The sequence below is a fragment of the Podarcis filfolensis genome (genome assembly GCF_964270895.1).
Source record: "Podarcis filfolensis genome assembly, chromosome: 6".
NCBI classification, from domain to species: Eukaryota; Metazoa; Chordata; class Lepidosauria; order Squamata; family Lacertidae; genus Podarcis; species Podarcis filfolensis.
Window position 1 is genome coordinate 34,370,481 of NC_139609.1, and position 25,613 is coordinate 34,396,093.

At 42.9% G+C, this 25,613-nt stretch overlaps 2 protein-coding genes across 5 annotated transcripts in view; one reads left to right on the forward strand and one right to left on the reverse strand.

Moving 5' to 3' along the window:
• Positions 1–14,509, reverse strand: part of AK5 (adenylate kinase 5) — a 91,200-nt gene extending 76,691 nt beyond the window's left edge. Inside the window, exons 1-3 of the mRNA XM_083621018.1 lie at positions 13,816–14,509; positions 4,950–5,136; positions 1,380–1,547 (exon numbers count right to left, since the gene is read on the reverse strand). Of these exons, the coding sequence (XP_083477144.1) occupies positions 1,380–1,547; positions 4,950–5,136; positions 13,816–13,875 (415 nt within the window). The 5' untranslated portion in view covers positions 13,876–14,509. The remainder of the gene's footprint in view (positions 1–1,379; positions 1,548–4,949; positions 5,137–13,815) is intronic.
• The window catches only part of LOC310765694 (uncharacterized protein), a 29,186-nt gene continuing 5,327 nt past the window's right edge, over positions 1,755–25,613 (forward strand). The window contains exons 1-4 of one of the 4 annotated variants that reach the window (XM_083621070.1): positions 1,755–1,847; positions 3,245–3,298; positions 10,422–10,484; positions 13,466–13,596. In XM_083621070.1, the coding sequence (XP_083477196.1) occupies positions 1,825–1,847; positions 3,245–3,298; positions 10,422–10,484; positions 13,466–13,596 (271 nt within the window). In that variant the 5' untranslated portion in view covers positions 1,755–1,824. Of the gene's footprint in view, positions 3,379–8,185; positions 8,770–10,421; positions 10,485–12,969; positions 13,075–13,465; positions 13,597–25,613 lie in introns of those variants that run through there. The other 3 variants (XR_014549738.1, XM_083621069.1, XR_014549739.1) reach the window with 3 other exon arrangements.

A 25,613-nucleotide genomic window follows, 5' to 3' on the forward strand; every position in this document is an offset into this window, starting at 1 on the left:
CACTCTACACTGCTATTAGGTTAAATGTGTTGTTCAAGCACCTGTCATAGGAATCCCTCATCCTCCTCTTAGCAACTAACACTGAGCTGCAGCCTCAGGAAAGAGTTAAATATGCTGCTCTTTTAACACTTAAGGCAGAGGTTTTCAACCTTTTCGAGTCCACAGCTCCCTTGACCAACTGCATTCTTTCTGCGGCCCCCCTGTGAGGCTCAGGAGCCCAGTTATGTCACCTCTTTCCTGCACAGCTGGCAGCATCTCACCCTTTTTTGAATACCCTTGTAAAGTGTTCCCTCAGCCTACTCTTCTATCCCTCCCCTTAGGAGTCCTCCAGGCAGCCGCTGCTGCCGCCTCTGGTATCTGAGCTGCCCCCCCCCTTGCCCCAAAGAGAGGTGGCTCCTCACACTGCCCCACAGGAGGCTGGGAAGCTCCCCCTGGCCAGCCCTAGAGGCCCCCATTCACCTGGGGACCTTGTAGCCGGGCTGCTGCAATGAACAGCTGTGCATGCCTTTGGGAGGCAGAGATGCAAGAGGGCACCTGATGAGGAAGGGAAGGAAAGAGGGACAGAGGCCAGTGTTGCCTGCAGCACCCCTGACTATCATTCAAGGTACCCCAGGGTGCCACGGCACACTGGTTGAAAACCACTGAGCTAAGGAGAGCTAAGAACTCTTTCTGATGAGAACAGAACCCTTAAGAATGGCAAACAAAACAAAGGCTTCTCCCATCAGTGGAGACCAGGAGATTGAAAAACTTTCTTGTCAATGTCACTGCTTTTCAAAATTGCCAGTCCAGCTGTGTCTCCCTTGCTTGCTCTCCAGTTAACCAACTTGCTCCCTTCTCTTTTCAAAGGGAAAGGTTTAAACTGGTGAAACTTTGCGGAGGGAGGGATGCCACACTGCCCCCCCATATTTGGTGAGGAAATGCTTTCTCCCCTGAAGGGTTTTCCCAGTTGCAGCCTTGTCCCCTACCAAATATAAGTGAAACAGCCCATTCTGTATGGAGCATCAGAAAGAGGTGTGCTATTAGGAAGCACACAGGGTGTAACTATTCCTGGTATCCCAAAGGTTTGGATATGAAGTCTGATAGTTTCTCCTTTTTAGAGGCTTTTTGGTTATTCTGGAGACGCTGGAGGCACTGCCACATCTGGCAGTCCCTGGCACTATTAACAAAACACAAACACTTCGACATTTGGGCAACTTGCTGAATATGGTTTCCCAAACAATTATTTGTTTATGCCGGTCGGTGAATTTGCCTATATCACTTAACCCTTATCCTCCAAAGTTATCCAATGAATCTATACCCATTTCGAGCAGTTAATCCATTGGCTAAATGGTTAAAAAAACTTAATCCAACAAAACTATTCGTTCTCCCTGCCTTCTTACCTATGACAAGGATGATCTTAGGCCGAGATCTTGCAGGATCAAATACCTCATATTCTTCGATAAGTTCGGCAGTTTCTGAGAGATCCGTGTCGCTCTCTATGGAAAACTGGTGGATTGGAGGAAGTCGCTCATACCGCCGGTAAGGAAAGTTGGGATTGTCTGGGAGCACTTCATAATAGTAAAAAAGAAAGAAAGAAAAGAAAAAGGAAATATGAAAACAGAACTCTTCTTACATTTACCAGTAATGAAGATCAGGAATATTTTAACAACGCAACTGTTGGCATGAAATTCTGGAAGCCTAAAAAATAATTAAAAATAATAACGAGGGGCTTCTTATTTTTATACAGTCAGGTAATGTTTTCAATCCATCTGTACTGGAATGCAGTAATGTATGCAGTGGCAGCAAAGGCAGTGGCTGCTTTAACATCTCACAGGCAGGCAATGCATGTCATTCAAGCTGTTAGAAAAGTACATTGTCCCTTTAAGAAAACTTTGGGTGGGATTCAACTAATTTTTTAATCAGAGCCAGTGAAATTAATGGATGTGATTAAGTTAGGTCTGCTGACACAAATAGGGCTACTCAGAGTAAAATACCCCTTTTTACATTTTCCTCACAGAACCGGTTCCAGCTGGTTGCGGCTGGAATATAAAAATGCCTCACAGCAAATGGTTACGTTGTAGTACTTGAAACAATTATCAGTTTAATTTTTTAAAAACTGCCTCCCATCAAATCAAACCATGAGACAGAACATTCCTCTCGGAAGCCACTCTAGGCCAATTTGCCACAACAGTAGAAAAAGAAACAAGGCAGGCTTCCTGGCCTAGGAAAAAGAAGCGTAAAGTAACATGGGCCCAGCAAAACAGGCGTCAGAAAAACGAGCAGCCAACGGGCCAAAAGAAGCCGATGGAGGCAGGCAGTTCCAGCAAGTGGTTTTGAGAAGCCATCGGACAAGAGGCCCCGAGTGGGCCACAGTCTTCCTTGCTGCTGCCACTGCGGCCTATTGGCTCAGCTTCTCGCTTAGGCCTCAATTCACAGAGAGTGTGCAAGATGAACAGAAAGTCTTGCTCCTTGTCGTAGCTTTCTTGCTTAGAGGACAGGCAGAGGCTGCAAAGGAGCAGCAGAAGCTGGCCTGGGGAGGCCAGACATTGGCAGTGGGCTCCCTGCTGAGGTGCAGGCTTAGGAGGTGCCCAAAGATGGCGACAAAGAAACACAGGGAGTAGCTTATACTGAGTCAGACCCCCCTGGTCCACTGAGCTCAGTGACATCCACACTGACAGCAGCTCTCCGTGGCTTCAGACTGAGCAAGGAAAATTTTCTTTGCACCTGAGCAAAGAAGATTAGGTTATGAGGAGAGGCTCTGAGAGTAATAAACAGAGGGAAAGGAGGAAGCCAGGAGAGCTGACCTAAGGAAAAGTGGAAGAAAGGCCATGTACACACATGCCGTAAATTTAAAGCACGTTGCAGAATAGTCAGAAAGATGAGCTACATATCGCCAGAGACTGAAGAACTGACAAATACCACACAATTTGAAACAACTAGCCAAATATTTGGCTGCGGTCTTCCAATACCTGGTTTGTTGTGTTCTGCAAATCCAGCAGACAAATGGAGATTAAATGACAATCACAGATGGTTTATCAAAGCTAAGCAAACTGCCATGGCTTCCTAAGGAAATAGGGATAGAGTTCTCTCTAGGGATAAAACAAAGCTTCCATATTGAAGAGACAGTAAAAGCACATGAAGCTACAGATTGCAATTTTTACTGGACATCACAAAGTTTAAAACTAAGCAACTCTGTGCTTGAAGTAAGCCCCTGAGAGTGAGTGGTTTCCCGCAAATTAATTCACTGCTATTTTGGGCTTCCTAGATGGACTTCAAGGAACTGGTACATTAAGGCAATACATTTTTCCAGTTTTGTTTAGTAAGTAAGATGCTGTCTATATGAAACTTTTCAAGATATGCCTTGCAAATTGGTCTACAGCAAGTAACAATTCATCTTGGGTAAGCAGCTTGCCAAATCCCATTATTCAAGCTGTTGAATCACATGTAGAATATATAGGCAGGTGGGCAGATTTAAAACCCATGCAGGCTGATAAATTTCTTATAGTTACAGTGGTACCTTGGGTTAAGTACTTAATTTGTTCCGGAGGTCTGTTCTTAACCTGAAACTGTTCTTAACCTGAAGCACCACTTTAGCTAATAGGGCCTCCCGCTGCTCCTGCGCCTCTGCCGCACGATTTCTGTTCTCATCCTGAAGCAAAGTTCTTAACCTGAGGTAATATTTCTGGGTTAGCGGAGTCTGTAACCTGAAGCGTATGTAAACTGAGGTACCACTGTATTTTGTAGGTCTGATTTTAAATTCATATTAAGACATCATACCAGAGTTGTTGTTTTCAGACATTATGTGTACATTTTAATCTAATTACTGCCTTTAACACATACAAGGCATGAAATGCCTTAATTGCTTAGGAAAAACTGCAGCAAGAAATTGCATAGAATTCTAGTAGCTTTATAGGAACATTTACAACAGCAAAATAATTAGGTACTTTCCTTATGTATCCTTTGTGTATAGACATTGTATGTTATCCCAGTCCAATTTTTGGAATGGCTTAAAATCCAAGCTGATTTATACCCAGCTTTCTGGGTGTTCTAACTAATCCATATTAATTATATCAGCAATGCCAATCAGGTTATTGTATATGATGACTAGGCACTGGGTATTTCTCAGAAAATACACTTGCTTGTATTTGTTATGTTTGGCACTAGGAAGGCTTTTCAGAGCATTCCAATTTCTGCATTTTTGCCCATCGTAAATAAGTTGTTCTTTATACAGCTTTAGCAAACTTTAGAAAGCACCACAGTTCCTCAGATTGGTCAATGCCAGTCAACTGAAGATAAGCAGATCATAAGTATTTTCATTGCGAGGGAGTTGCTACATAGGAAGAAACATTAGTTTCCTCCTCCAACTGTAAAGACTGCTCCATTCAACTGGAATTCCAATAAATCTGGCATACGGTATTTTTCTACAGAAATCATGGGTCTCACTTACTTACCCCGCCCCATCCCCCACCCAGGTATTGCTGGTCTCCAGCTCCCATTAGCCCTAGCCAGCATGGAACAATGGTCATGGATAATAGGAGTTGTAGTCCAGCAACATCTGGAAGCTACAGCTCACCACTCCTGCCTATTCATATGGCCCACTCTGTTTCATGGGGCTTAGCCCCAAATAAGAATTCCAGCCTTATCTACTTAAAGATTATTCAGCAATAAATCTAAATTAGAATCAAAATTCAAATGAAGATGGATCCTTCTACAGCTGTTGATTGATTTATATTTGGTGTGATTCCCATTTATGTAATGTGGCCACATATCACTAACAGAAGCCACGAGGCAGCAAATCATGATCACATCACAATTAATTAATGCACTAATAAAGCATTAAACAAATGTTCAATGCACCCACATCACTACCATCTTCAAATCATACAGTGAGTGGCTTACCCATTCTACTCAGCTTGTCACCTGAATCCAAGCTGAAACATAAAATTGATACAAAAATAAATAAATCTTACCATTCCTCAAAAAGGATCTTCTTGACTGGCTGCCATTCAGTGAAGGTAGTGTCCTTTTTTCTGGACTGACAAAAGTGTCCCATTTTACTTTTTCTGCTCCTCCCAGCTCCTTCACTTTTTGTAAACAACCTTCCAGGTATTCGACTGGATCATCGGGTTTGTAGCACATTAATCCATTCAGCAAACTCTGAAACATAATGCCCCAAAGTGATTTATAAGCCACTGAAGTTGAAAACATGATTGTAGTCTAACAATTAACTTCGTTACATACCAATCCCATTTTTTCCTGTTATTTCAGGTTTCCATTTTATGGCAAACTTAAGAAATTGCACAGGTTTAAACCTCCTAAAATTACAAGTGTGACTTATGAAAACATAACATTGCTGCACATGAAAACTTGATTAGCTGCTTTTTGCTTTTAGGAAAAGCATGAAATATGAACATTTTTCATTAAACAACGCTTCCAATGAAAACATACCATTGTATAGTTGCATGGTCACCTGTACTCGTAGGCCTTCTTAATCAACAAAGCTAAGCAAGTTAAATGCCACTGATTTAAATAGGACTGCCTTGGAAACAATCCAAACATACCAGTTGAATCAATTTGTAGATTAGGGTATTACAGGACCACTGTTAAGGTACAAAATTGCCAAATGAGTTGGTTTCCCCCATTTATTTATTTATTTCAACCAACTCAGTACAGCTGAACTCTTAAATCTATGCCCCAAAGCTTATGTGCAATATTTTGTTAGGTTCATAAAATTGCTGAAGCACAAAACAATAAAAATTCAGAAATCCCATTCCCTTTCCCCACCCAGATAGTAATACACATTGGTAATTTATACATGTGGTATTATATACTGAAGCACTTGGTGATAGAATAGCAAATCATTTTCAAGACTTCTATATTGTTATGGAATAAGTTTCCCTGATTATTTTCCTACTTAGTCACACTTAGAAAAGAACCACTGAAATCAATGGGACTTTATTTTAAGAATAATTTTTTATTAACCGACCAATCACATCAAATCAAACCAAATTACATAAATTCCAAATTACACAGCCGAATTTTAAATTTTTGTTGGGGGTACCCATATTTCAAATTCTGAAGGGGATCCAATCAACTTCTTGCTTCTTGCTGCTGTTTTAATGTCCACAAATCTAACCTTATGATGTTCACAGTACTATCCAGTCCTTTCTTATTGTTTTTCCACATCTCTTGTTGTTATTTTCATATCTTTTTCCTTTCTCTTTGTGACCTCTGATAGTCTCCACAAGCTGGTTAGAACAGTTTGTAATCCTGCGTGGATTATTTTTTTTAATCCAGTAGCCATATCCAGAGGTTTCCATATAACATCACTTCCATACATCAAAACAGTCTTAGCGTCATTAATCTTCACCAATCTGCCTCCTTTCTCAAAACCTCTGAGGAGATTCACCAGGAATGCAGTCTGAAAACAAGTCCGTTCCTCCTCCCGGCTATAAATCCTTTGGCAAGATGGCGATTCCGAATTAATTGCTGCGCCATTCCAAAAGCTCTTATTGCTTCTCGATCTCCATAAAGCATACTTTTGGTTAAAGTTTATCTCCACACAGACCTTAATCATCCTGCTTGGGTCAGTTCAACCAACGATTCTAATGAGGAGGGGTTCTTGTAAATCACATAGAAGGAAAGTAAAAAAGGTTCACCCCCCCCCATTCAGTCCCGTTGTCAACATACCCAGCCTTTGGTGTATCTTCATCGTAAAATATTCCTGTTTCTCCAACTCGTCGTCTTCTTTCGCAGAGGTCACTTAAATTAGCAGACATCACTCCCCTTCTTCACTTGAAATATGTGCATTTGCTTCTTTTGTAATTAATTATTCCAAATTGCTGCAGCTAGTGCGTGATCAGAGACAGCGTCCAGGAGAGCCAAGGTCCACACGGGGGCATTCTGCCTAGTGCCCTCACCCCCTTCTTTCGAATTAGGGGGTGATTTATGGGCACAGCAGGCAAGGGCAGTGTTCCCCATTTCCTTGGGGCAACAAGGGAGGCTGCCTACTCCCATAACAGCCTCTTAATTACCCCGTGTGGGTCGGAGAGATGGTATTGTCAGCCATCTTCCAATGCGCCCCTAGTGGGCCCCCTGAAATCAATGGGACTTTAGTCATGATAAATGTAATACCTATTAAGTTCAATAGGTTTAATTATGACTATATTTAGATTCAGCAGACATATTGGTAACTGATCACAATGACAACAAAAGCTGCTTAAAGGTATCATTATGGCCCTGCTCGATGCCTGGAAGAGTATTTTAAATAAATGGAAATTGTAGGATGTTTTCTATTTGTTTCACTTCATTTTTCACCCACCAATGACACAGTAAATTATACCCATTTTATAGAGCATCTGCTCCACATAACAGTAAATGCATTGTTTATTTATTTATTTTTAAAACCCCACTGTTACTGAATGAATTCACGAATGTTGGTGAAGAATATCCTAGCAGGATGATTCATTAGATCTCTTCTACTCATATAATTCTGTGAAATTCATGATTTGGGTATCAATACACATCACCTTCCTATGAATAAATACACAAATGTTCCCTAAAAGGCATGTAGTATTGTAGGCTACAGGCTATACCACTTTAAAAGGCAGCTGGCAATTTGTATTTGAAAGATCTGGCATATTAGATTCTTCCTCTAATACGGGGAATGCTGCATCATTTATGTTTGATGTTTTTAATGTTGTTTTCATGGATGCTTTTTTGCCGATTTTATTTTTGCTGATTGATATATTTTATGAAAATGTGGATTATAAATACGTTAATGAATAGGTTCATTATCTTCCCAATCGGGTAAATATTCCACATGCAGGGGCTTTCTGATTTGAGAGATAGTTCAATTACATGATTCCTCATTTGCATTCCAAAGCAATATGGTCCTGGTGGATAGTGCCAAAATCTTTTCTTGAATGTTTGAATGGTCTAAGTATGTTTAAAATCACAACTACAGGGTGTTCTTGAAATATAAACATCCCCGATGTGTACAGTAAACAGTGAGAAGTGATCAGTAAGCCCAGATTTATTTTGCTCAAGTCACCATGATGTAAAACAATTAAACTGTTGCGTATTACTGACATCTTTTCACATAAGGCCAATTTGTCCAATTGAACAGATGTGTAAACTCCTTGTAAATCACACTATTTGTCATAGTAAACAAAGGCTCCATGGTAAATGCGTGTGCTCTGTAATTCCACACAGAGAAAAATGTGCAACTCCAGAAATATGTGACCTGAAGAACCTAATGCATTTTTATGATGTGGCAACATCTGTTAAACAACCACTTTACATAACTGCTGTACTGTTACAGTTTTGTGAAGTAGAGATAAACTGCTGTAGCCTCAAAACTGAAGCTGGCAAGTTTACTCATAGCACTGTAGCAGCCTTGGTCCGAAAAGCATGGTCAAAATTAAAGTGTTCAGGAACTCAGACCAGACCAAATTTCATAAAATCATATACCAACTTTACTAAAACAAAACCCTATGAGAAAACCTCTCTTGTAGAAATAATTACACTGATAAAGGTAAATAATTACACAGAAAAAATAGCTCAGAAGGTAAGAAGACAACAAACACTAACTTATCCAACTAATTAACAAACGCTTACACTTAAATCTCACTAGGCTGAGCAATGGAACAAGATGCTGTCAAAAGCCCAGATAGATGCAGACCTCGGTTTGGCTGGCTGCCAAGAGCTCCCACCAATCCAGGTTTATGGGAACTTAGACCACCCAATTACCTTGTGACACTGGCCTTGAAGCCTTATCAGAAGACAGCTGTATGTAAGCTCATTATTTCTGAGGTTCTAACCCATTCCCATAAACCAGTCTTAAAGGGGCGGTATCACCATAAGCCTCTTTGGAATAGTTCAAAAGAACAGTTTACACTTTAAAGTTCAAAACGTCTTCTCATATGTACAAAGAATATATCTGTCCCATAAACACTGCTTAAGATATAACTATGGTGTATCTTGTGTATAACAAATAAAGGTCAGCCCAAGGCATGTGGTAGGCCTCGCTCTAAATCTGGTTGTCTGTAATGGGCAGAAAGTGCATAATCTGGGATAGTAATGGCCACTCCCATGGTATGGGGGTGGGCAGTGGTTGTGGGCCAGCAGTGCTGGGGCCCAAGCACCCCAGGAGCAACATCTGGCTGGGAGCCAGCAGTTGGGAAATCTCTGGCCGGCTGCATGGTGTGACAGGAGATCCCGCCAGCCAGCAATTTGAATTCTGGCAAAGTGGGTCTCACTGTGGGTGGGACTGCAACATCAGTCCTTTTTAATGGTTGGGGTGGATCTACTCCAGCTGAGATTTCGGCTTTCAGCAGCTTTCCCCCACCACAGAGGTGAGGGCCTATTAGGATGGTCTGCCATCAGAACATTCTGGTCCAAAGGAGGTGCAGAATACACAGTGGTCTGCTGTGACTTGTTTGCAAAGCATTTTGAGGATAAAATTGTTTGCATCTGCCGGGACCTCAACTCTGGTTTTAAGCAGATGAATCTAAAAGGGATCCAAAGCATTCCTTAGCCCTGTTGTGTTGGGTGAGTTTCGGTTAGTACAGCTAGACCAGGTGCTTGGTTTGGACAATGAGCTGTGCACCTTGCTTCTCATGACTGATAAAAATGGGGGATGTTGTTGTTTGGCTCCAATGTGAGGTCCCGCGGGGGTCTCCCATTGACCACATCAGTCACGGAGTGGGGTCATATGGAGATTTGGGATGTACTGTCAGCAATATACTGATGACATGCAGCTCTATTTCTCCTTTACATTTGCAGGTGTGGTGGTGGGTGTGCTCTCCAACTACAGGAGCAGGTGCAAAGCCTGGGACTACTTCTGCATCCACTACTGTCATTCTGGGCACAAGTAGCCTAGATGGTGCAAATTGTCTTCCATCAGTTTTAGCTAGTGATTCAGCTGCAAGCCTATCTAGACAGGCTTAGCCTAACCTCTGTTGTCTACATGCTGGTAACTGAAGGGTGGCAACATGAGAACAGGCCTTTTCAATGGTGGCTCCCTATTTGGGGAATGCATTCCCCAGGGAAGCACACCTGGTACTATCACTGTCTGTTTTAGACACCAGGCTGAAACATTTATGTTTATCCAGGCATTTGGTTGTTAATTTGGAGCGCATTGGCCTATCTCTAATGCTTAATCTTGTAGTGGGGTGGGTAGGATTTGTCCCTGCTTAGAGATTTTTAAAATATTAAGTGGCTTATAAAAGCCTTTAAATAAAAAAATAAATAAATAACATGGATGCATTACCTTTTTAAGATATTCTCTCATTTATGACTTTTAAAATGTGGTTTTAATGCCTTTGATATTATTTGTAGCTTAATTTGCAGGTTCCTTTGAGACACATTTTGTGTGAAAGCCATCTAATAATAATAATAATCTGTATAGTTGCCCCCCTTTCTCTCATATTCCCTTCTAGCTCCCCAGGGAGCCTACTTTTCCTTTTGCTGTCCTGCTTTCTGTCTGCCCAGAAGACAAACAGGTAATCAGTACAATTATTTCCAGGTTGATGGTACTTGCAAGGGCTCTAGGGCACCCAATAATATGTTAGCTGCTGTGTTTTGCATCACTTGTAACTTTGGGACCATTTTCAAGGGCAGCCCTGCATAAAACATATTACAATAGTCTAACCTACAAGTTACCTGTGTATAGATAACTGCAGCACACTTGTTGACATTGAGTATAAGCACTTCTAGCCACTGAGGTCACCTGGGCTTCAGGTAACAATGATGACCCCACAAGTACCCCCATGCTATACATCTGTTCCTCCAAGGGGAATGCCTGTCTAGAACAGCCTGTCCTACCAATTCCTGGTCTTGAGGCCGCCCCCCACCCCAAACAAAATTCATGTTTGGATTCAGTTTTAGTTCATTGACCCACATCCAGACCATGAGTGTCTGCAGACGTCAATTCACCACTTAGACTGTCTTTCTCAATTCAGATGGTACAGCGAGATGAGAGTTGCTTCAAATCTCCTGGTGACAGCTGCCAGCAGAGAGATATTAGATATCCTGGGCAACAAATTCAAAATGTGGGGGCATGGTGCTAATCAAAGGGAATTTTAAAAACTGAATTTTAAAAAAAGTTTTAACTTGCGTCATTGATTAACATCCTCCTCCACTATGGAACCAGCTTGCATTAAAGTATATAAGAAGTTGGTATGTTGCAGAAAATAAAAGATAGACACAGGGATGGAGGGGAAAGAACACACACACATCCCAGCCAAAATTGTTTGATTGCTACAATGCAACTTGTCAAATTATTATGTCAAATCTGTATAACAATTCATGCTAACTATTATGAACAAACCTGTGCGCATTCTGCTGTTCAGTGTAAAAGTCAACATCCTGCCAATGTCCCTGTTTGTACAGTGGTACCTCAGGTTACATACGCTTCAGGTTACACACTCTGTTAACCCAGAAATAGTGCTTCAGGTTAAGAACTTTGCTTCAGGATAAGAACAGAAATCGGGCTCCGGTGGCGTGGCAGCAGCGGGAGGCCCCATTAGCTAAAGTGGTGCTTCAGGTTAAGAACAGTTTCAGGTTAAGAACAGACCTCCGGAACGAATTAAGTACTTAACCCGAGGTACCACTGTATTTGTTTTTAAAAGTTTCCAGCCCTTACAGCAGTGTGTGGCGGGGAATAATCTCCCCATCCCTCCCCTCTTCCTCCCAGCACAACAGGATGCCAAAGGAAGAACATACCATTCTTACCAAAGGTCTACGCTAATAGCTCCCTCCTCCTTCCATCCTTCTATTTATTTCTGCTTTCCCATTTCCCATCCCTACTTCCCTTCTCTCCCACCTAAGGCTCCCTCCACTCCTACCCGTATGAGATCAGATCTTGGGTTACCCACCTGCATCTTACAGCTTTGAAAACATTAGAGAAAGTGGGGGGGAAGTGTAGTGAAACATCAGAAGCATAGGTGAATAGTAGGGCAATTGAGCAAGATGACTATTGGGCAGGTCTGTAGAGCCTTACTTAGTTTCTCACTCTTCTCTATGACCAGAAGGCAGAACAAATAATGAGTGGATATTTGCAAAATAAGCAAATATATCAAAATGTCCTTCATTTGCATGAATTAATGTACATAGCAGAATCACCTTTTTAATTGCAGCAGAAACTATGTTGTCCTGGCACAAATTTAGTCCTTCTGTATCAAACATCAAAAGCTCCCATGTAATCCCACTGCCTCATGTTTATAACGCTTAAATGGGAGTAAGAGTGACCTATCATACTGATTTTTTTGTGACAACAAGCAAGAATATAGATTGTAAGGTATTTAGATATTAGATATGTTGTATAATGATTAATAACATAACAATAGCATAGCAATACCATAGGCACCTTGAAACGATTAGGGTGTTAGCTTGACTATTATACACAGTTTCCATTGAATTCAATGGAGCTACTTTCTGAGTAGACATGTATAGGACTGCACTCCCCAAAACTATTCTATCAATAATTTTACTATTTATAATCTATAACTGAATACACAAAAATAGTGTTTGTATAAAAAAATCTTACAGTTTTCTAAACTTCTCTGCACGTAGCATTTGTGATTTACTGTTATGTTCAGATACTACAAGTGGGTTAATTATAATTAACCCATTTAAACATTTAAATAACTCACAAATGCAGCATTCATCTTTCGTATTTTCAGTAATTTGCTGAAAAGAAAGAAATATTTCTTAGAGAATTCCCTAAAGTAAGAATTCCATGAGACAAATGAAAACACCAGCAGAGGGAAGGGAGAATTTATGTTATGGTTAAAAATTCTCATTAAAGAGATTTGACGCAATGGCAATGAAAATACTCTTTGGAATGGAGACTGGGACCCTAAGTGTGCCAAAATGTTCAGATGAACATGCTTGAGACCAAATCCCTTTAGGTCTCAAGCAGCACAAGCAACTGACTTGGTCTTTTCACTTTAGCTACCCAATCATGTTCCCTTTTAAATATCACAGTTTAGATCGCAGGAAGCAACATTCATGGCTTCATGAGGCATGCAACCTAGGAGAAAATAAACTGCACCAGCATCTCCACTGACTGCTCCATCCATTCACCCTGGAGTCAAGATATGTAGAGCTTTCAGAGAATGCCATGGGAGATGACACATTCCTGCCTCCTGCTTTTCTGATCACCAATTCCACACATATTCACATCTCACAAGGTCGGATCAATGCTGCCTTACAAGCAGCTAGAGGAGCCAAGGCAACCGGAGGCAAGAAAGCTTCCAGATCCATTAAAAGTAGAGTGGGAGGACAATGTTAACTCCTCTCTGCTCCGCAGAATCAGGCTAGGTGAGCAAGGCAAAGGGAAGCAGGCAGGGGGCTGAGAAGATGCACAATCTGCTCTGTAAGCGAAGGCATCTCTTTGGATACCCAAAACAAGCAGACAGGGGTAGGAGGATGCCTTTTCCTCTGCCGTACTAACTACCCCAATTCCCCCCTCTGCCTGTAGGGTCTCGTATGTCTCCCAAATCACGGATGCCCAGCCGGTACTATGGAAGGGGCAAAAGACCGCAACCATCGTTTTAGATCTTGGAAAACTGTGCAGGAAGAAGGCGAAAGAGGTCAGAGGCGAAGTCTGGAGTAAGTGACATTCCTCCCTTCGAAACAAGCCTTGCCCCTTCAATATGCCGGGCAGCTGCCCTTGCTCCGTGCGCTCCCACCTTGCCCTAGATCCCACAGCCTCGCCCCCCCCATCCTGTGAGTCTCCCCAAGACTTCGGGGGAACTTGCTCCGCCCAGGGTCCAGAGGCGAGAGGTGAGTGGCTGCCGGGGTCCACCGGCTGGCGAGGAGGGTTTTTACCTCGAAAAGCTGCGGGATCTCCCTCTTGGCCAGATACTCTTTGGCGTCGCAGGTGCTCATGCCTCCTGGCGGAGAAAGGGCGATGGCGCGGCCGGGGCTGCTGGCTGGCTGGCTGCTGGGCGCTTCTGCCCGGCTTTACCGCGGGGCAGGGAAGGAGGGGGGCGGGTGTTTTCGCCTCGTCCGCCCCGCACTCGAGAGCCTTCGTTGTCCTTGCAAAGCGCTCGCTCCCGCAGGGAAAGGGGATCGGAGAGGAGGGAGAAGAGACGGAGCCTGAGCCAACACCTCCCCTCTCCTCGCAGCCCAGCCCGCGCGCCGCCAGGCAAGCTGGGTGGTGCTGGGTGGCGGGAGTGGGTGGCTGCTGCTGGAAAGGCGCCGGGGAGGGGGGTGACTCCGGATCGCACGATGTCGCCGTGCTGTGTGCAAGCCAAAATGCACACAGGCGCCGCGCCACCACACACGTGGTGTCCCCTGAACAAATTGCCAGTACTATCAAGAATAATAATCTCCAGGGGAAGCTCGTCGTCCGAGATAACCGACTGGGGTGCGCCCTGCGAGGGTCAGGAAGTCTTTCCTAAAGCGGATCCCCCTACCCCCACCAAGTTTAAGGGCGAAACAGTTGAAGAAATTCAGGGTTTCCTCTCTCGCAAACACACACACAGACGCCAGAGCTGAGTTTCTCTGCTCTAAAGGCGCTTCTCTCTCTCTCTCTCTCTCTCTCTCTCTCTCTCTCTCTCTCTCTGTGTGTGTGTGTGTGTGTGTGTGTGTGTTTGCGGGTGAAAGCGCACGGACAAGGTGGAGACAGGAAGGAGCCGGCGAAGAACCTAGGGCGATGGGTTCGTGTTCTCAAAGGGCGGCCAGAAATGATCGCCCACGTGGAATTGGCTGAGGTTCTGGTGCTATGTTTGGTTCAGCATGTACGTTTGGCCTTTATATAAATGCGTCGCAAGTGTGTTTCAAAAGCAGCCACGGAGGCAGGGCAGGGATACTGTAGTTGGATCGGGGCCGGGCAAGGAAGGGTGGTTTAACATGTTGCCCCCACGTCGATTACTGCCCCCCCTTAAACGCCCAAAGGGCTATTTGGCCAAGTTAAGGGAAAACTTAGGAATACGCCCGTTTCTGTTGGGCAAGAGGACAAGACAACCTACCGCGTGCAGAGCCAAAATCACCTCCAGATTTGACAGCCGCCTCCGATTTGACAGCCCTGATGGCTCCCAAGGAGCAGTTATGGTGTTAAGCTAAGGTGCGTTCTGAATGCCTACTACTTTCTCTTTTCTATGCCATACTTGGTCCTCATACCAACTCTTATACCAAGCCAACATATTGTACAGTCATATGCAAACATCTTCCTTGCTCCTCCTGCCTCTCTCAGACTGTCAGTTTCCTTCAGCTGGGAATAAGGCCCTTGATACCCTCACTAGTGATAATCAGATGACAGTAACTTTGCATGCAGCGAAAAGACCAGGGAGTATGTACCACAGAGCCCCAGTTAAGACCATAAACTGAATAAATGACTGAGGCCAAAGTGCTTGTCCTGATAACTGGGAAATATAATATACAAAAAGTTGCAGTAGAACTTCCCTTTGTGGGACATACGAGATAAAATTGTGCATGTGTATGTGTGTGTGTACACACACACACACACACACACACATATATACCCCATGATCAACCATCATGGGGATTAATGTAGCTTTCTCAGAACAAAATCTGACAGAAATTGTTGTCATACAGAAACAAATTCAATTCCTGCTTTTCAGATGCTACATCTTGACCTTTATAATTTATATAGCAGTAGTTCTGTTTTTGTCAATAAAATTCACTGGCGTTCCTTTCCCCCCCTTTCTGATCAACATGCACACTGCTCGGATGGAGGGTGCATCTGCATTCTAAGGAGTTGGCACTATAGCAAGTTAATCTTCTGATCACATAGTGTGATCTTTTATTGTTTGCAGGGGACACTCAGAGTGAAGGGCTTGTCTGACAATGCTGAAGCTCTCTGTAGACCAAATCCAAAAATATCAGGAACAACAGCTGGGAAATATATGGCAACTTGAAGCATGCAGAATATGTCTAGCTAGATCAACATAACAATTGACATTCTGGATTGGATAATTCTAGCAATGCAATGCCCTTTTTACAGCGACAACTAACAGGAGACACCCTCAGGAAAGTAAAAATACCCCCTTAATAGGAAAATTGACCTTTCTTTAAAATCTTGGTCTCATAACCACAAATGCATAGACAGCTTGGCTATTATCCTGAAGCATTAGAAAATACATTTGTGAAAAGAATGAAATCATCATTATGACCATCTGTCCTTTTAACATAAACAGGGTACTTGCCAATTCCTGACTAGCTTTGCTCTCTAGATCAATCCCTCTATCTCAGTCCATATTCGTTTGGCCTTTTTCATCCTCTCTTGCCTACCAGTCAGGCTCTCTGGCTTATCCATGTTTGTAATGTGACCAAACCAGTGTTCATCCAAGCTTCTTTCTATTACTGCCTCCCTTTTGAGCCAAATCCAGATGACTTCACAGTAATGAAAATGAACAGTGCCATTTGATGATTTCTAGAATCTTTCTTTGCCAACTCATTTCCATGACACTTAAGGGTTGCCAGGTCCTTCCCTGGAAATGGGCTTCAGTTTTATACTCCAGGGGTAGAGAATCTCTCAGGCCCTCTGGAGCTCTCTTAAGACACTCTCCAGGCCACACCAACACACAGGCTAGCTATCCCCTGTCCACACCTCTGCTCTGTGCCCTTCTCAAGAGTTTTTGCCTGGCTGGAATGAGTTCTTGAATTGTGGAAATACCTCTTACTTATCCAGATGGAGATTGGATGTATTACATCAAGCATGTATTATAGCTGAAATGTAAGTTACTGTGCAAAGGTTAGAGTAACAACCATTGCAGGACTCACTTTTGCCTCTGGCGCCATGCACCACTTGCATGTGGCCACCAAAGGTTGTCCATGATAGAATGTGGCTCTTGTGCACCCCTGCTAAAAATACTTGGGAGTAAACTCCACTGAACTTATCGTCCATTTGAATTTGTATGCCGCTTACCCTCAAAACTGTGGCCGAAGTGGCTCACAACATATCGAAGGAGCAATAGCGTGCACCACTTTACACTTGCTTACATTTGAATTACACACTTGCCATTTTACTGCTCGTTTGCCCACTTTGCAGAGATTATTGCAATCACTTTTTATAATATCCTTCATGAACCATTTGGTGTTATTGGCAAACCTGGCTACCTCACTGCTCACCCCTAACTCTAGATCGTTAATGAACAAGTTTAAAAGGACACATCTCAATGTCTCAACTTTCTGCATCCATCCATAGGGAGAACTACCTAGTTACTCTCTTCTGGTTCCATAACTAGTTATTGATCCATAAGAGGACCTCTTCTGTTATTCCATGACTGCTAAGCTTACTCTGGAGTCTATGGTGAGGTAATTTACCAAAAGCTTTTTGAAAATTCAAGTACACAATGCCAACTGCCTCACCTCTATCTATATGGTTGGTGACATTCTCAAAAGAACTCTAAAAGGTTAGCAAGTACCTTGCAGAAGCCATACTGGTTCTTCTATGTGCTTGCTAATTCTATATACTGTATAATAATGCTTTCCACCAGATTTCCTGAAACAGACTTTATGCTAACCAGCCTGTAATTTCCTGGATCTCTTCTAGATGTCTTTTTCTATTTTAAAACAAATTGGTGTTCCATTGCCAATTTCCTCCAGCCCTCAGGTATAGAGGCTGATCTTGGAGACAAGTTATATATATTTGTTAGGAGATAAGCAATTTCACATTTTAGTTCTTTAAGAAATCTTAGGTGAATACCATCTAGACCTGGCAAAGAGTCAGTTTTTAATTTGTTAATAAAGCTTCTTGTCACCAGTATTTCCCTAGTTCCTCTGACTCCCTTCTTGAGAAAGTTAGTTCAGGCACAGCCCTACATCTTCCACTGTAAAGTCTGGATGAAAAAAAAAATCCATCCGTCTTCTCTGCAATCTCATTTGAATTTGAGTAGAATTTGAAATACCTCTGCTCATCTGCTGGGTGTAACTTGGGGTGCTTTCAAATGAAGGCTTAATATTGTAAATGGGTCATTGGCAACACTTTGTTTGTTTGTTTGTTTGTTTAAACTTAACAGATTTCCCCCAGAAAGGTTAAATCCAGAACTCATGCAGGCTTGGCCTTTTTATGCAAGTACTGTAATGTATTGTGGATACTGGAAAAAGGTTATGTGCATGAGAAACATCTGTTCTATCTGGTAGCACCCCTGAGAAGCAGAATAGCCTATCACCCTCCCCTCCAGCCCTGGGCATCAGTCCCTACCCAATGCTGAAGAGCTAGACTGCACTCTGTATCTGATATCATCTTCCAATACTGACTGTCTCTAACTGGTGTTCTGTTTCTTGTTATCTCGATGGGGACATTTGAACCCAGCCGACCTTCCTGCAATCTTTTTTGACAAATGTCAACGTCTCACATCACATACTAGCTGGTGTTCTTCCTTGCTTTCTTCATTATTGGAGCCTTTGATTTTTCCTAATGTTAAAATGTATTCTTCCACCCTTTAGGCTGCAAACTTACACACAGTTATAACTGAGTGTAAGCCCCAATGAGTACAATGAGACTTTTGAGTATGTAGATTTGTGTAGGGGTGTGCTGTTTGATACTTTCTTTTGCTAATTTGTTTTCTGTGGGGATTGGAGGGGAGAGAGTGTTGTTTCAGGCTCAAGAGATTCAGTAATATCACATGGATGTCTCAAGGGTCCCTCTCTGTCGCTTTTGTTTGCAAATAAAAATGATCAGTACATATAATAAGAGTAAGATGCCAGAGAAGCATGCAAATATCAACTCAGTATGCAGCAGCTGTTGTGATGAAGGTAAATTCCATGCTAGGGATCATTAGGAAAGGGACTCAGAATAAAATTGACAATATTCAACTGCAAATCTATAGTAGGGACACATTTGGAATGCTGCATACTTTTATATTGCTATGAGTTTGGGGAAAAGGAGTAGACCATGGGTAGGCAAACTAAGGCCCGGGGGCCGGATCTGGCCCAGTCGCCTTCTCAATCTGGCCCGCGGACGGTCCGGGAATCAGCGTATTTTTACATGAGTAGAATGTGCCCTTTTATTTAAAATGCATCTTTGGGTTATTTGTGGGGCATAGGAATTCGTTCATTCCCCCCCCCCCGAAAAATATAGTCTGCTCCCCCCCAAGATCTGAGGGACAGTGGCCCGGCCCCTTGCTGAAAAAGTTTGCTGACCTCTGGAGTAGACTGTATGCAGAGAGCCACACTAGTTTCCTGATGTGGGAATCTTGTGGGTGATGGGCCATTAAGGGAACAAAGAAATGAGTGAGGCCCTTCCCTCAACTGGCAGGTAGTTAAAAAGACAAAGCCAGAGTTGAGGGCAGAGAGTTTTCCAGTGATGTGAGTTAGAGGAAAAAGCAGTAAGCTGGAGAGAGAGTCAGAGTGATGTTAGATTTCTGTTTGAATCCAAGGCTGTGGCTATGAGGGAAGCAAGGTCCTTAGGGTGCTAATGCTGTCAGCCCCTCCATTTTAGGCTCAGGTCCTGTTGTGGGAAACAGGATGGACTAAGTGGATGTTTAGTCTGATCCAAAATAGATTTTTTTTGTTCTTATGCATTAAAATCATGTATACCACTGGCTATCTGTTTTTCTCCCCCCCCAAATGTTTTCTTAATATTGTTGCCAAATTTCTTGGCTCTTTAGCTTCTTCAAGCCGTATGAGTCTTTCCTGAGTCTCTTTCTGACTTTAGTCATCCCCAGCCAGGCCAATACCAGAGGCCAGATTCATAAAAACCCAGCAGGTTTGTGGTGGCCGCAGCTTTGCAGCCATCATCATTAGTGCTACCAAATACGGCAGACTATTCTGCATCACCTCACATGCCACAGTTTTGGGAGCACAGCAGTAGGCCTTAAATATACTTTAGTTCTCCAGGGTGTGATCCAAAAACTTCAGCTAAATCATTATCTTGCTATAATATGGCGTCTCAAGAGCTCATTAATCTGTTCAGTTCCAGTGATCTCTACATGGCCAGGCGTGGCTTATCAGCTGTATTAAACCATCTCATAGCAAGGAAGAAGATGGATTTGACGGTAGCAAAATTGCATTCAGTACTACACTTTTAGGAGAGAAAAGGAAAAAAACAGGGATACACACCAGGGTTTGCAACTGAATATCAGATAAGCTCATTTCTCATGTACATTTCACAGGAAGTTTTATATTTTACACAATGTAAGGTTTTATATAAGGTAAGTAAATGCTTTCCCTCCCAAGAATATAGTGGGTATGTGTATATTTAAATATTCTGGCAGCCAGCAATAGCGAAGGAAGTAGCAAGTGCAGTTTACCTATATGAAAAGACTCCCAACTGTATGTGTGTCCTCCTTAGGGCTTCCTGAATACTGAGATAATCGCTCACCCAACATAGCTCCTTTGGGAATTGTATCCCTCAGCTCTAATGTCAACTCTTAGACTCTTGGACAGTATCCTCAAGGCCAAGTAAGAGAGCTAGAATGTTGGTCACCTGTAGAGACAGCATTGTTGGTCAGGGAAATAATATTTTAAAAGCACAAACTTTTAAACCTCTGGCAACACCCTCTGGCCAATCTGTATGGAGATATCACAGAGCCACAAAAAACCCTATTAAATATTTCCTCGTGTCGTTCATATGAATGCTACAGATCTGTGTCCATGAGAAATAGCACTGCAGAGAGATGCATGTGGACCAAAAAGCGGAGGGACACAGGAACAAACAAAATGTATTTATGTAAACATAGCCCTCCAAATTACTGTGCATCAAAACCTTTGTTTAAAAATTTAAAAGACAATACAGAGACACTTAAATAGCAGAATAGCACAACACTTCCAAACAACCTGCCAAAAGGCACCTGCAACTGGATGGCTGTGACAAAATATATTCAGGGACTAGGATGCATAAATAGAATCATAGAATCGTAGCGTTGGAAGGGACCATGAGGATCATCTAGGGTGGATCTAAACACAGGGGGAAATGCTATGAATAAGTCAGAAATCAGATCGTTATAACAAAAGAAAAAAATCCCTATGGAAAATCGTGTTTTAAAATTTCCTGCTATCTGGCGCCACCTGGTGTTGCATGTTTATAATGCATTCAAATCACTATTTCCTAATATAGCTGAGTCCTTAGTCCAACCCCTACAATGTAGAACTATGCAGCTGTCCTATACAGGGATCAAGCCTGCAACCTTGGCATTATCAGCACCACATTCTTAACCAACTGAGCTATCCAGGCTCCCCCATTAAGAAGGAAAATAACTAAATGTAAATGTCTCTGAGGAATATCAACAGGAAATTGTGGGTGATTTATTAATAGTCTGTGCACCAGTAGACTATGTGTTTAATTAGACACATATCTCACCACCATTTTGCAGCCTAAACAATGCAAAACAACAAAGAGAGAGAGGCAGTGTGGTTTAGTATTGGATATTGACTGATGAACTCTGGGTTCAAGGCACAGTGGGCCAGTCACTTTCCCCCCAGAATAACCTACTCCACAGAGTTGCTGTGAAGCTAAAGAGGAGGTAGCTCAATTCTGCACTCCTAAGGAAGGATGAGTAATGATAATAAAAGACTTGAATGAGAGATGCAGATGCACCCAGAATTCTGCATCAGACCAGAGAGTGAAAGCTCTGCAACATTGCCTCTGCAAGAGCTAGGCCAGATTGTTGTAAAGTTCCATCAGGATCTTATGTAATCACTTGGAGTGAGCAAGTCTGTAAGTTTAGATTCTGTGAAAAAAAATATAATTATGTGAAACCTTCTCAGAAGAACTTGCTGAATCATATGCTTCTATTCCAAAAAAAGTGCCTTCAAATGCATAACTTGGATACAAGTGCACTTTGTGCCCAGTTCATTTGCAAGTAACAAATTAATCAGACAGATGACGATGACTAAGATGAAATCTGTCTACCTTAAAAAGAAAATACACCATTTATAAGACTGTTTCGCAACACACTTCTCACAGGTGTTCTAGATTTTCCATATGGCCAAATGGTATTCATTTATTTTCAAACTCTTTGGGCAAGGTTTTAGTATATTGTTATGAAACAATCCTTGTGGAGATTTTATAAGATGAGTGAACGAGATCAAGACTTAGGTTCAAGTTCTGTAGTGTGGACCTATATGCTCGGATTGTCTCAAGACCAGCTCTAGAAGCACATTCCTCATACTTAATGCGAATAAAAGATAATAATCCTATCTGATTCAGCTCCAGTGGGGTGTGGTTCTTCTCTACCCATTGCAGATACACAGTTTCCTCTTGGGGAAGGCTATGTGGGGAACAAATCTATATAGAGAACATCAAACAGATCTTACCCAAAAAGAAAATTGTCTTCTGAAGAGTGGTGGCAGAAATGGGTCATACTGACAACATGCTGTGAGTGATGTTTTACTAACTTCAGAAGCAGAGCAAGACTTTAAAAGGGCTTCAGGGAAAAGGACAGGAAAAATAAGCAGATGGTTGAATTTAGTCAGATGGGTTCCAGAAAAGTAAATAGGACCCCTTTTCTTGTCCTATGTCAAGGCTGGCGGTGACCAATACTGACCTCAGAAGAAAAAGAGTACCTTGGAGGAATAAACTATGCAAGATACCACCAATGTTCCTTTCATCATTTAATGGTAGAGCACATACTCAACCTTGCCTGCAGAAGGTCCAAAGTTTAGTCCTTGGACTCAGCTAGATTGGGGTGTTTTTTTTTTAAGTGTTTTATATGGCGCTATGGAGTCCCGTCTTTCCCTGCCAGACTTCCCTGTATGAGTTTACAATACTTTTAACTGAATCACTTATTTGATGTGTCTAGATCCAGCCCTTGATCCTGTTAGAAGGATCAGGCAGCTTGTGATGAGAAAGAACCCCTCAGTATGACAGAGAACAGACAATTTTCGGTTAAAAACATAACCTGGCTGAAGGCAATTCTCCATGTAGATAAAAGTAGGCACGGCACTCTCTTCTCCAGCAGGCTGCCTGAGACAATGTGGTGCCTGCTGTGAAGGACAATACGGTGTCCTCATTAGGATGAATGGGGCACTGATCCACCAACCTAAGGTGGCTGTCAGCCTCCTCCTCCTTAGGCTCAGTTACATTTCTAGAACTCAGCAGGGAGCAGGTGGGGGGGCACTAAATTTGCTTGACTCTGCCTATCATTGGCTCTGGTGCCACTTACTGTGGGCTTCTTGCTTTATGCCCTGCCAGTCCCATTGGGGACTGGCCACCACTGCATGTACAAAAGATGGCTGAATTGGTGGTTGGATATTTATTTAACAGTATGTTTTCAAAGCTGCTTTTCTTGGCAAGCCCATCCAGATGGTACCACCTTCATCACTGAGATTGCTTGATGGGACCACTTCTAGTGGTTCCCTATGCCCCTGAGGTCCGATCGGCCTTTACAGATCCAACTAACAAGTTCTGCTAGCAGAATTCTGCTAGTGCAACTAGGCTTTCCCTCTCCTGCTACAAATTGGCTTGGGTGGGCTTGGGAGAACCCCCAAAACAGTGCGCAGAGGAAGGAGAGGGGAGACTGTTTCATCTAGCAAGCTGAAATGCTTGTACTGGCAGAATGAGAGTGCTATGTTGAATTCTTCCTGCAGTCAGAGAGGCAGGGCACAGTCTTGTCACTAAGTCTCACAAGTGAGCTCACCACACCTCAGCTTTAAAAGCTGGAAGGGAAGGGTGTGACAACTGTTGAGACATCATCATTAACCTTCAGCTCTGACTCTCTTGTCTTACTCACATACTTTGGAATGATGACTTCTGGACCCTGTGGCTTCTGCTGAGCCTATACTAGTACATGCCTGATAAAGATCTACAGTGGTACCTTGGGTTAAGTACTCAATTCATTCTGGAGGTCTGTTCTTAACCTGAAACTGTTCTTAACCTGAAGCACCACTTTAGCTAATGGGGCCTCCTGCTGCCACTGCGCCACCGCTACATGATTTCTGTTCTCATCCTGAAGGAAAGTTCTTAACCCGAGGTACTATTTCTGGGTTAGCGGAGTCTGTAACCTGAAGCGTATGTAACCCGAGGTACCACTGTATTACGTAACAAGTAAAAGCCTCTGCTACTGTCTTTTGTGATATGGGAGCAGGGCAGACATTTGCCAGAAACTGAGAAATAGAAAGTCAAAAGAGCAGAAAGCACAAGAATAGAAATGCGCCTCAAGTTTTTAGTAGAATAGAAAGCTTCTTCCATTTTGTTGTTATTATTCTTTAAAATAAGTGTATTTGATTTTGTTTGAAATGTTATTAAAAGTCAATTGATTCTGCTCATCACACCTTGGAAAAACAGGAACCTGTTGAGTTTGATCCTGTCTTGAGAAATCTTATATTTGCAGAGACCTGCCTCTGTGGAAGCATGCATTCAAAATCCATTGGGATTTATATAATCTAATTCAGCCTCTCTTAGCTATTGCCCTCTGATGTTTAGACCACAGCATGTTAGCCATGTAGCCATGTTAGTCTTTTAGAGCAAAAACATTAGAGTCTTGAGGCAACTTAAAGACTAGCTAATTTATTGTAGAATATATTATGACAAGTTTATTACAGTCTACTTCATCAGATTCATGAACTTGGATGGGGTGATTGTGAAAAGTGACACCAGAGGGAAACAAAACGCAGGAAAGAACAGACAGTGATAATTACATACTTAACAGTGGTCATTCCCAAAGCAGCATTTGAGGACACAGCTGTCCTGTCATTGCTAAACCAATTAACACATATAATGTGCTAAAAAATAATGACCCATTGTCACAGTTCAATCCACAAGTGGAGGCACAGGAACACTTTATGTGTTAAAATCCAGTGATTTCATATTGCAGTCTCCATTTGAAGCTCCTTTGCTCCAGCAGAATAGAGTCTGATGCTGTGGTTGACAGCAGAACTATGTTACAGGAACATAAGGAAGATTCCCAAACGGCAGCCCCCAGTCCAGTTTCTCCTACATAATGTGTTGTGCAACCAGCCCTGTGTTCTTGACGTTGTACTGTATGTGTTTCTCTTCCCTAGCAGCCAGTCACATGATACATTGGCAGAGAAACACTCAAGTAATGATGCTGCAACATTAAGTTGTGGTGGGGAAGTAGGGTGTGCTCAAGAGAGCCCCTCACACACCCTCTGTTGCTGCTGCATAATAGCCCTGCAATGCTGCCTGTTGGGTGTTACTATGTGCTAGTTGCTGCCACCAGCATCCTTCTCACTCCTGCAGCCCAGGTGAGAAGGGACTTTGAGGATTCAAGGAAGAGGAGGAGGCCACAGAGGCGTAGCGTGGGGGGTGCAGGGGGGGCCGGCCGCACCGGGCGCAACATCTGGGGGTTAGGGTTATGGGGCGCAAATCCACGGGTTACGGGGCGCAAATCCACGGGTTAGGGGGCGCAAATTACTTGCCTTGCCCCGGGTGCTGACAACCCACGCTATGCCACTGGGAGGCCATCTTGCACTCCTCAGCTCAACCTACTTTCAACTCGCTGGCAAAAGCAGAGCAGAATACCCAGGACCGTCTTCACAAGTTGCAGTATGCACTGCAAGGGAAGGGAAGGGAAGGAATACTAGCTTTCTACCTACAGTATTAGTCTAGCTGTCCTGACTCCTGCCCAAAACACGACAACAGAAGCTCATACTTGTGAGGTATACAGAGATCTTTCTTCGGGCAAGAAACAGCACAACTTAGCAGCAGCAGTAGGAGTCCAGGAGTTGGGTAAGCAGTTAAGAACTGGGTGGAATCA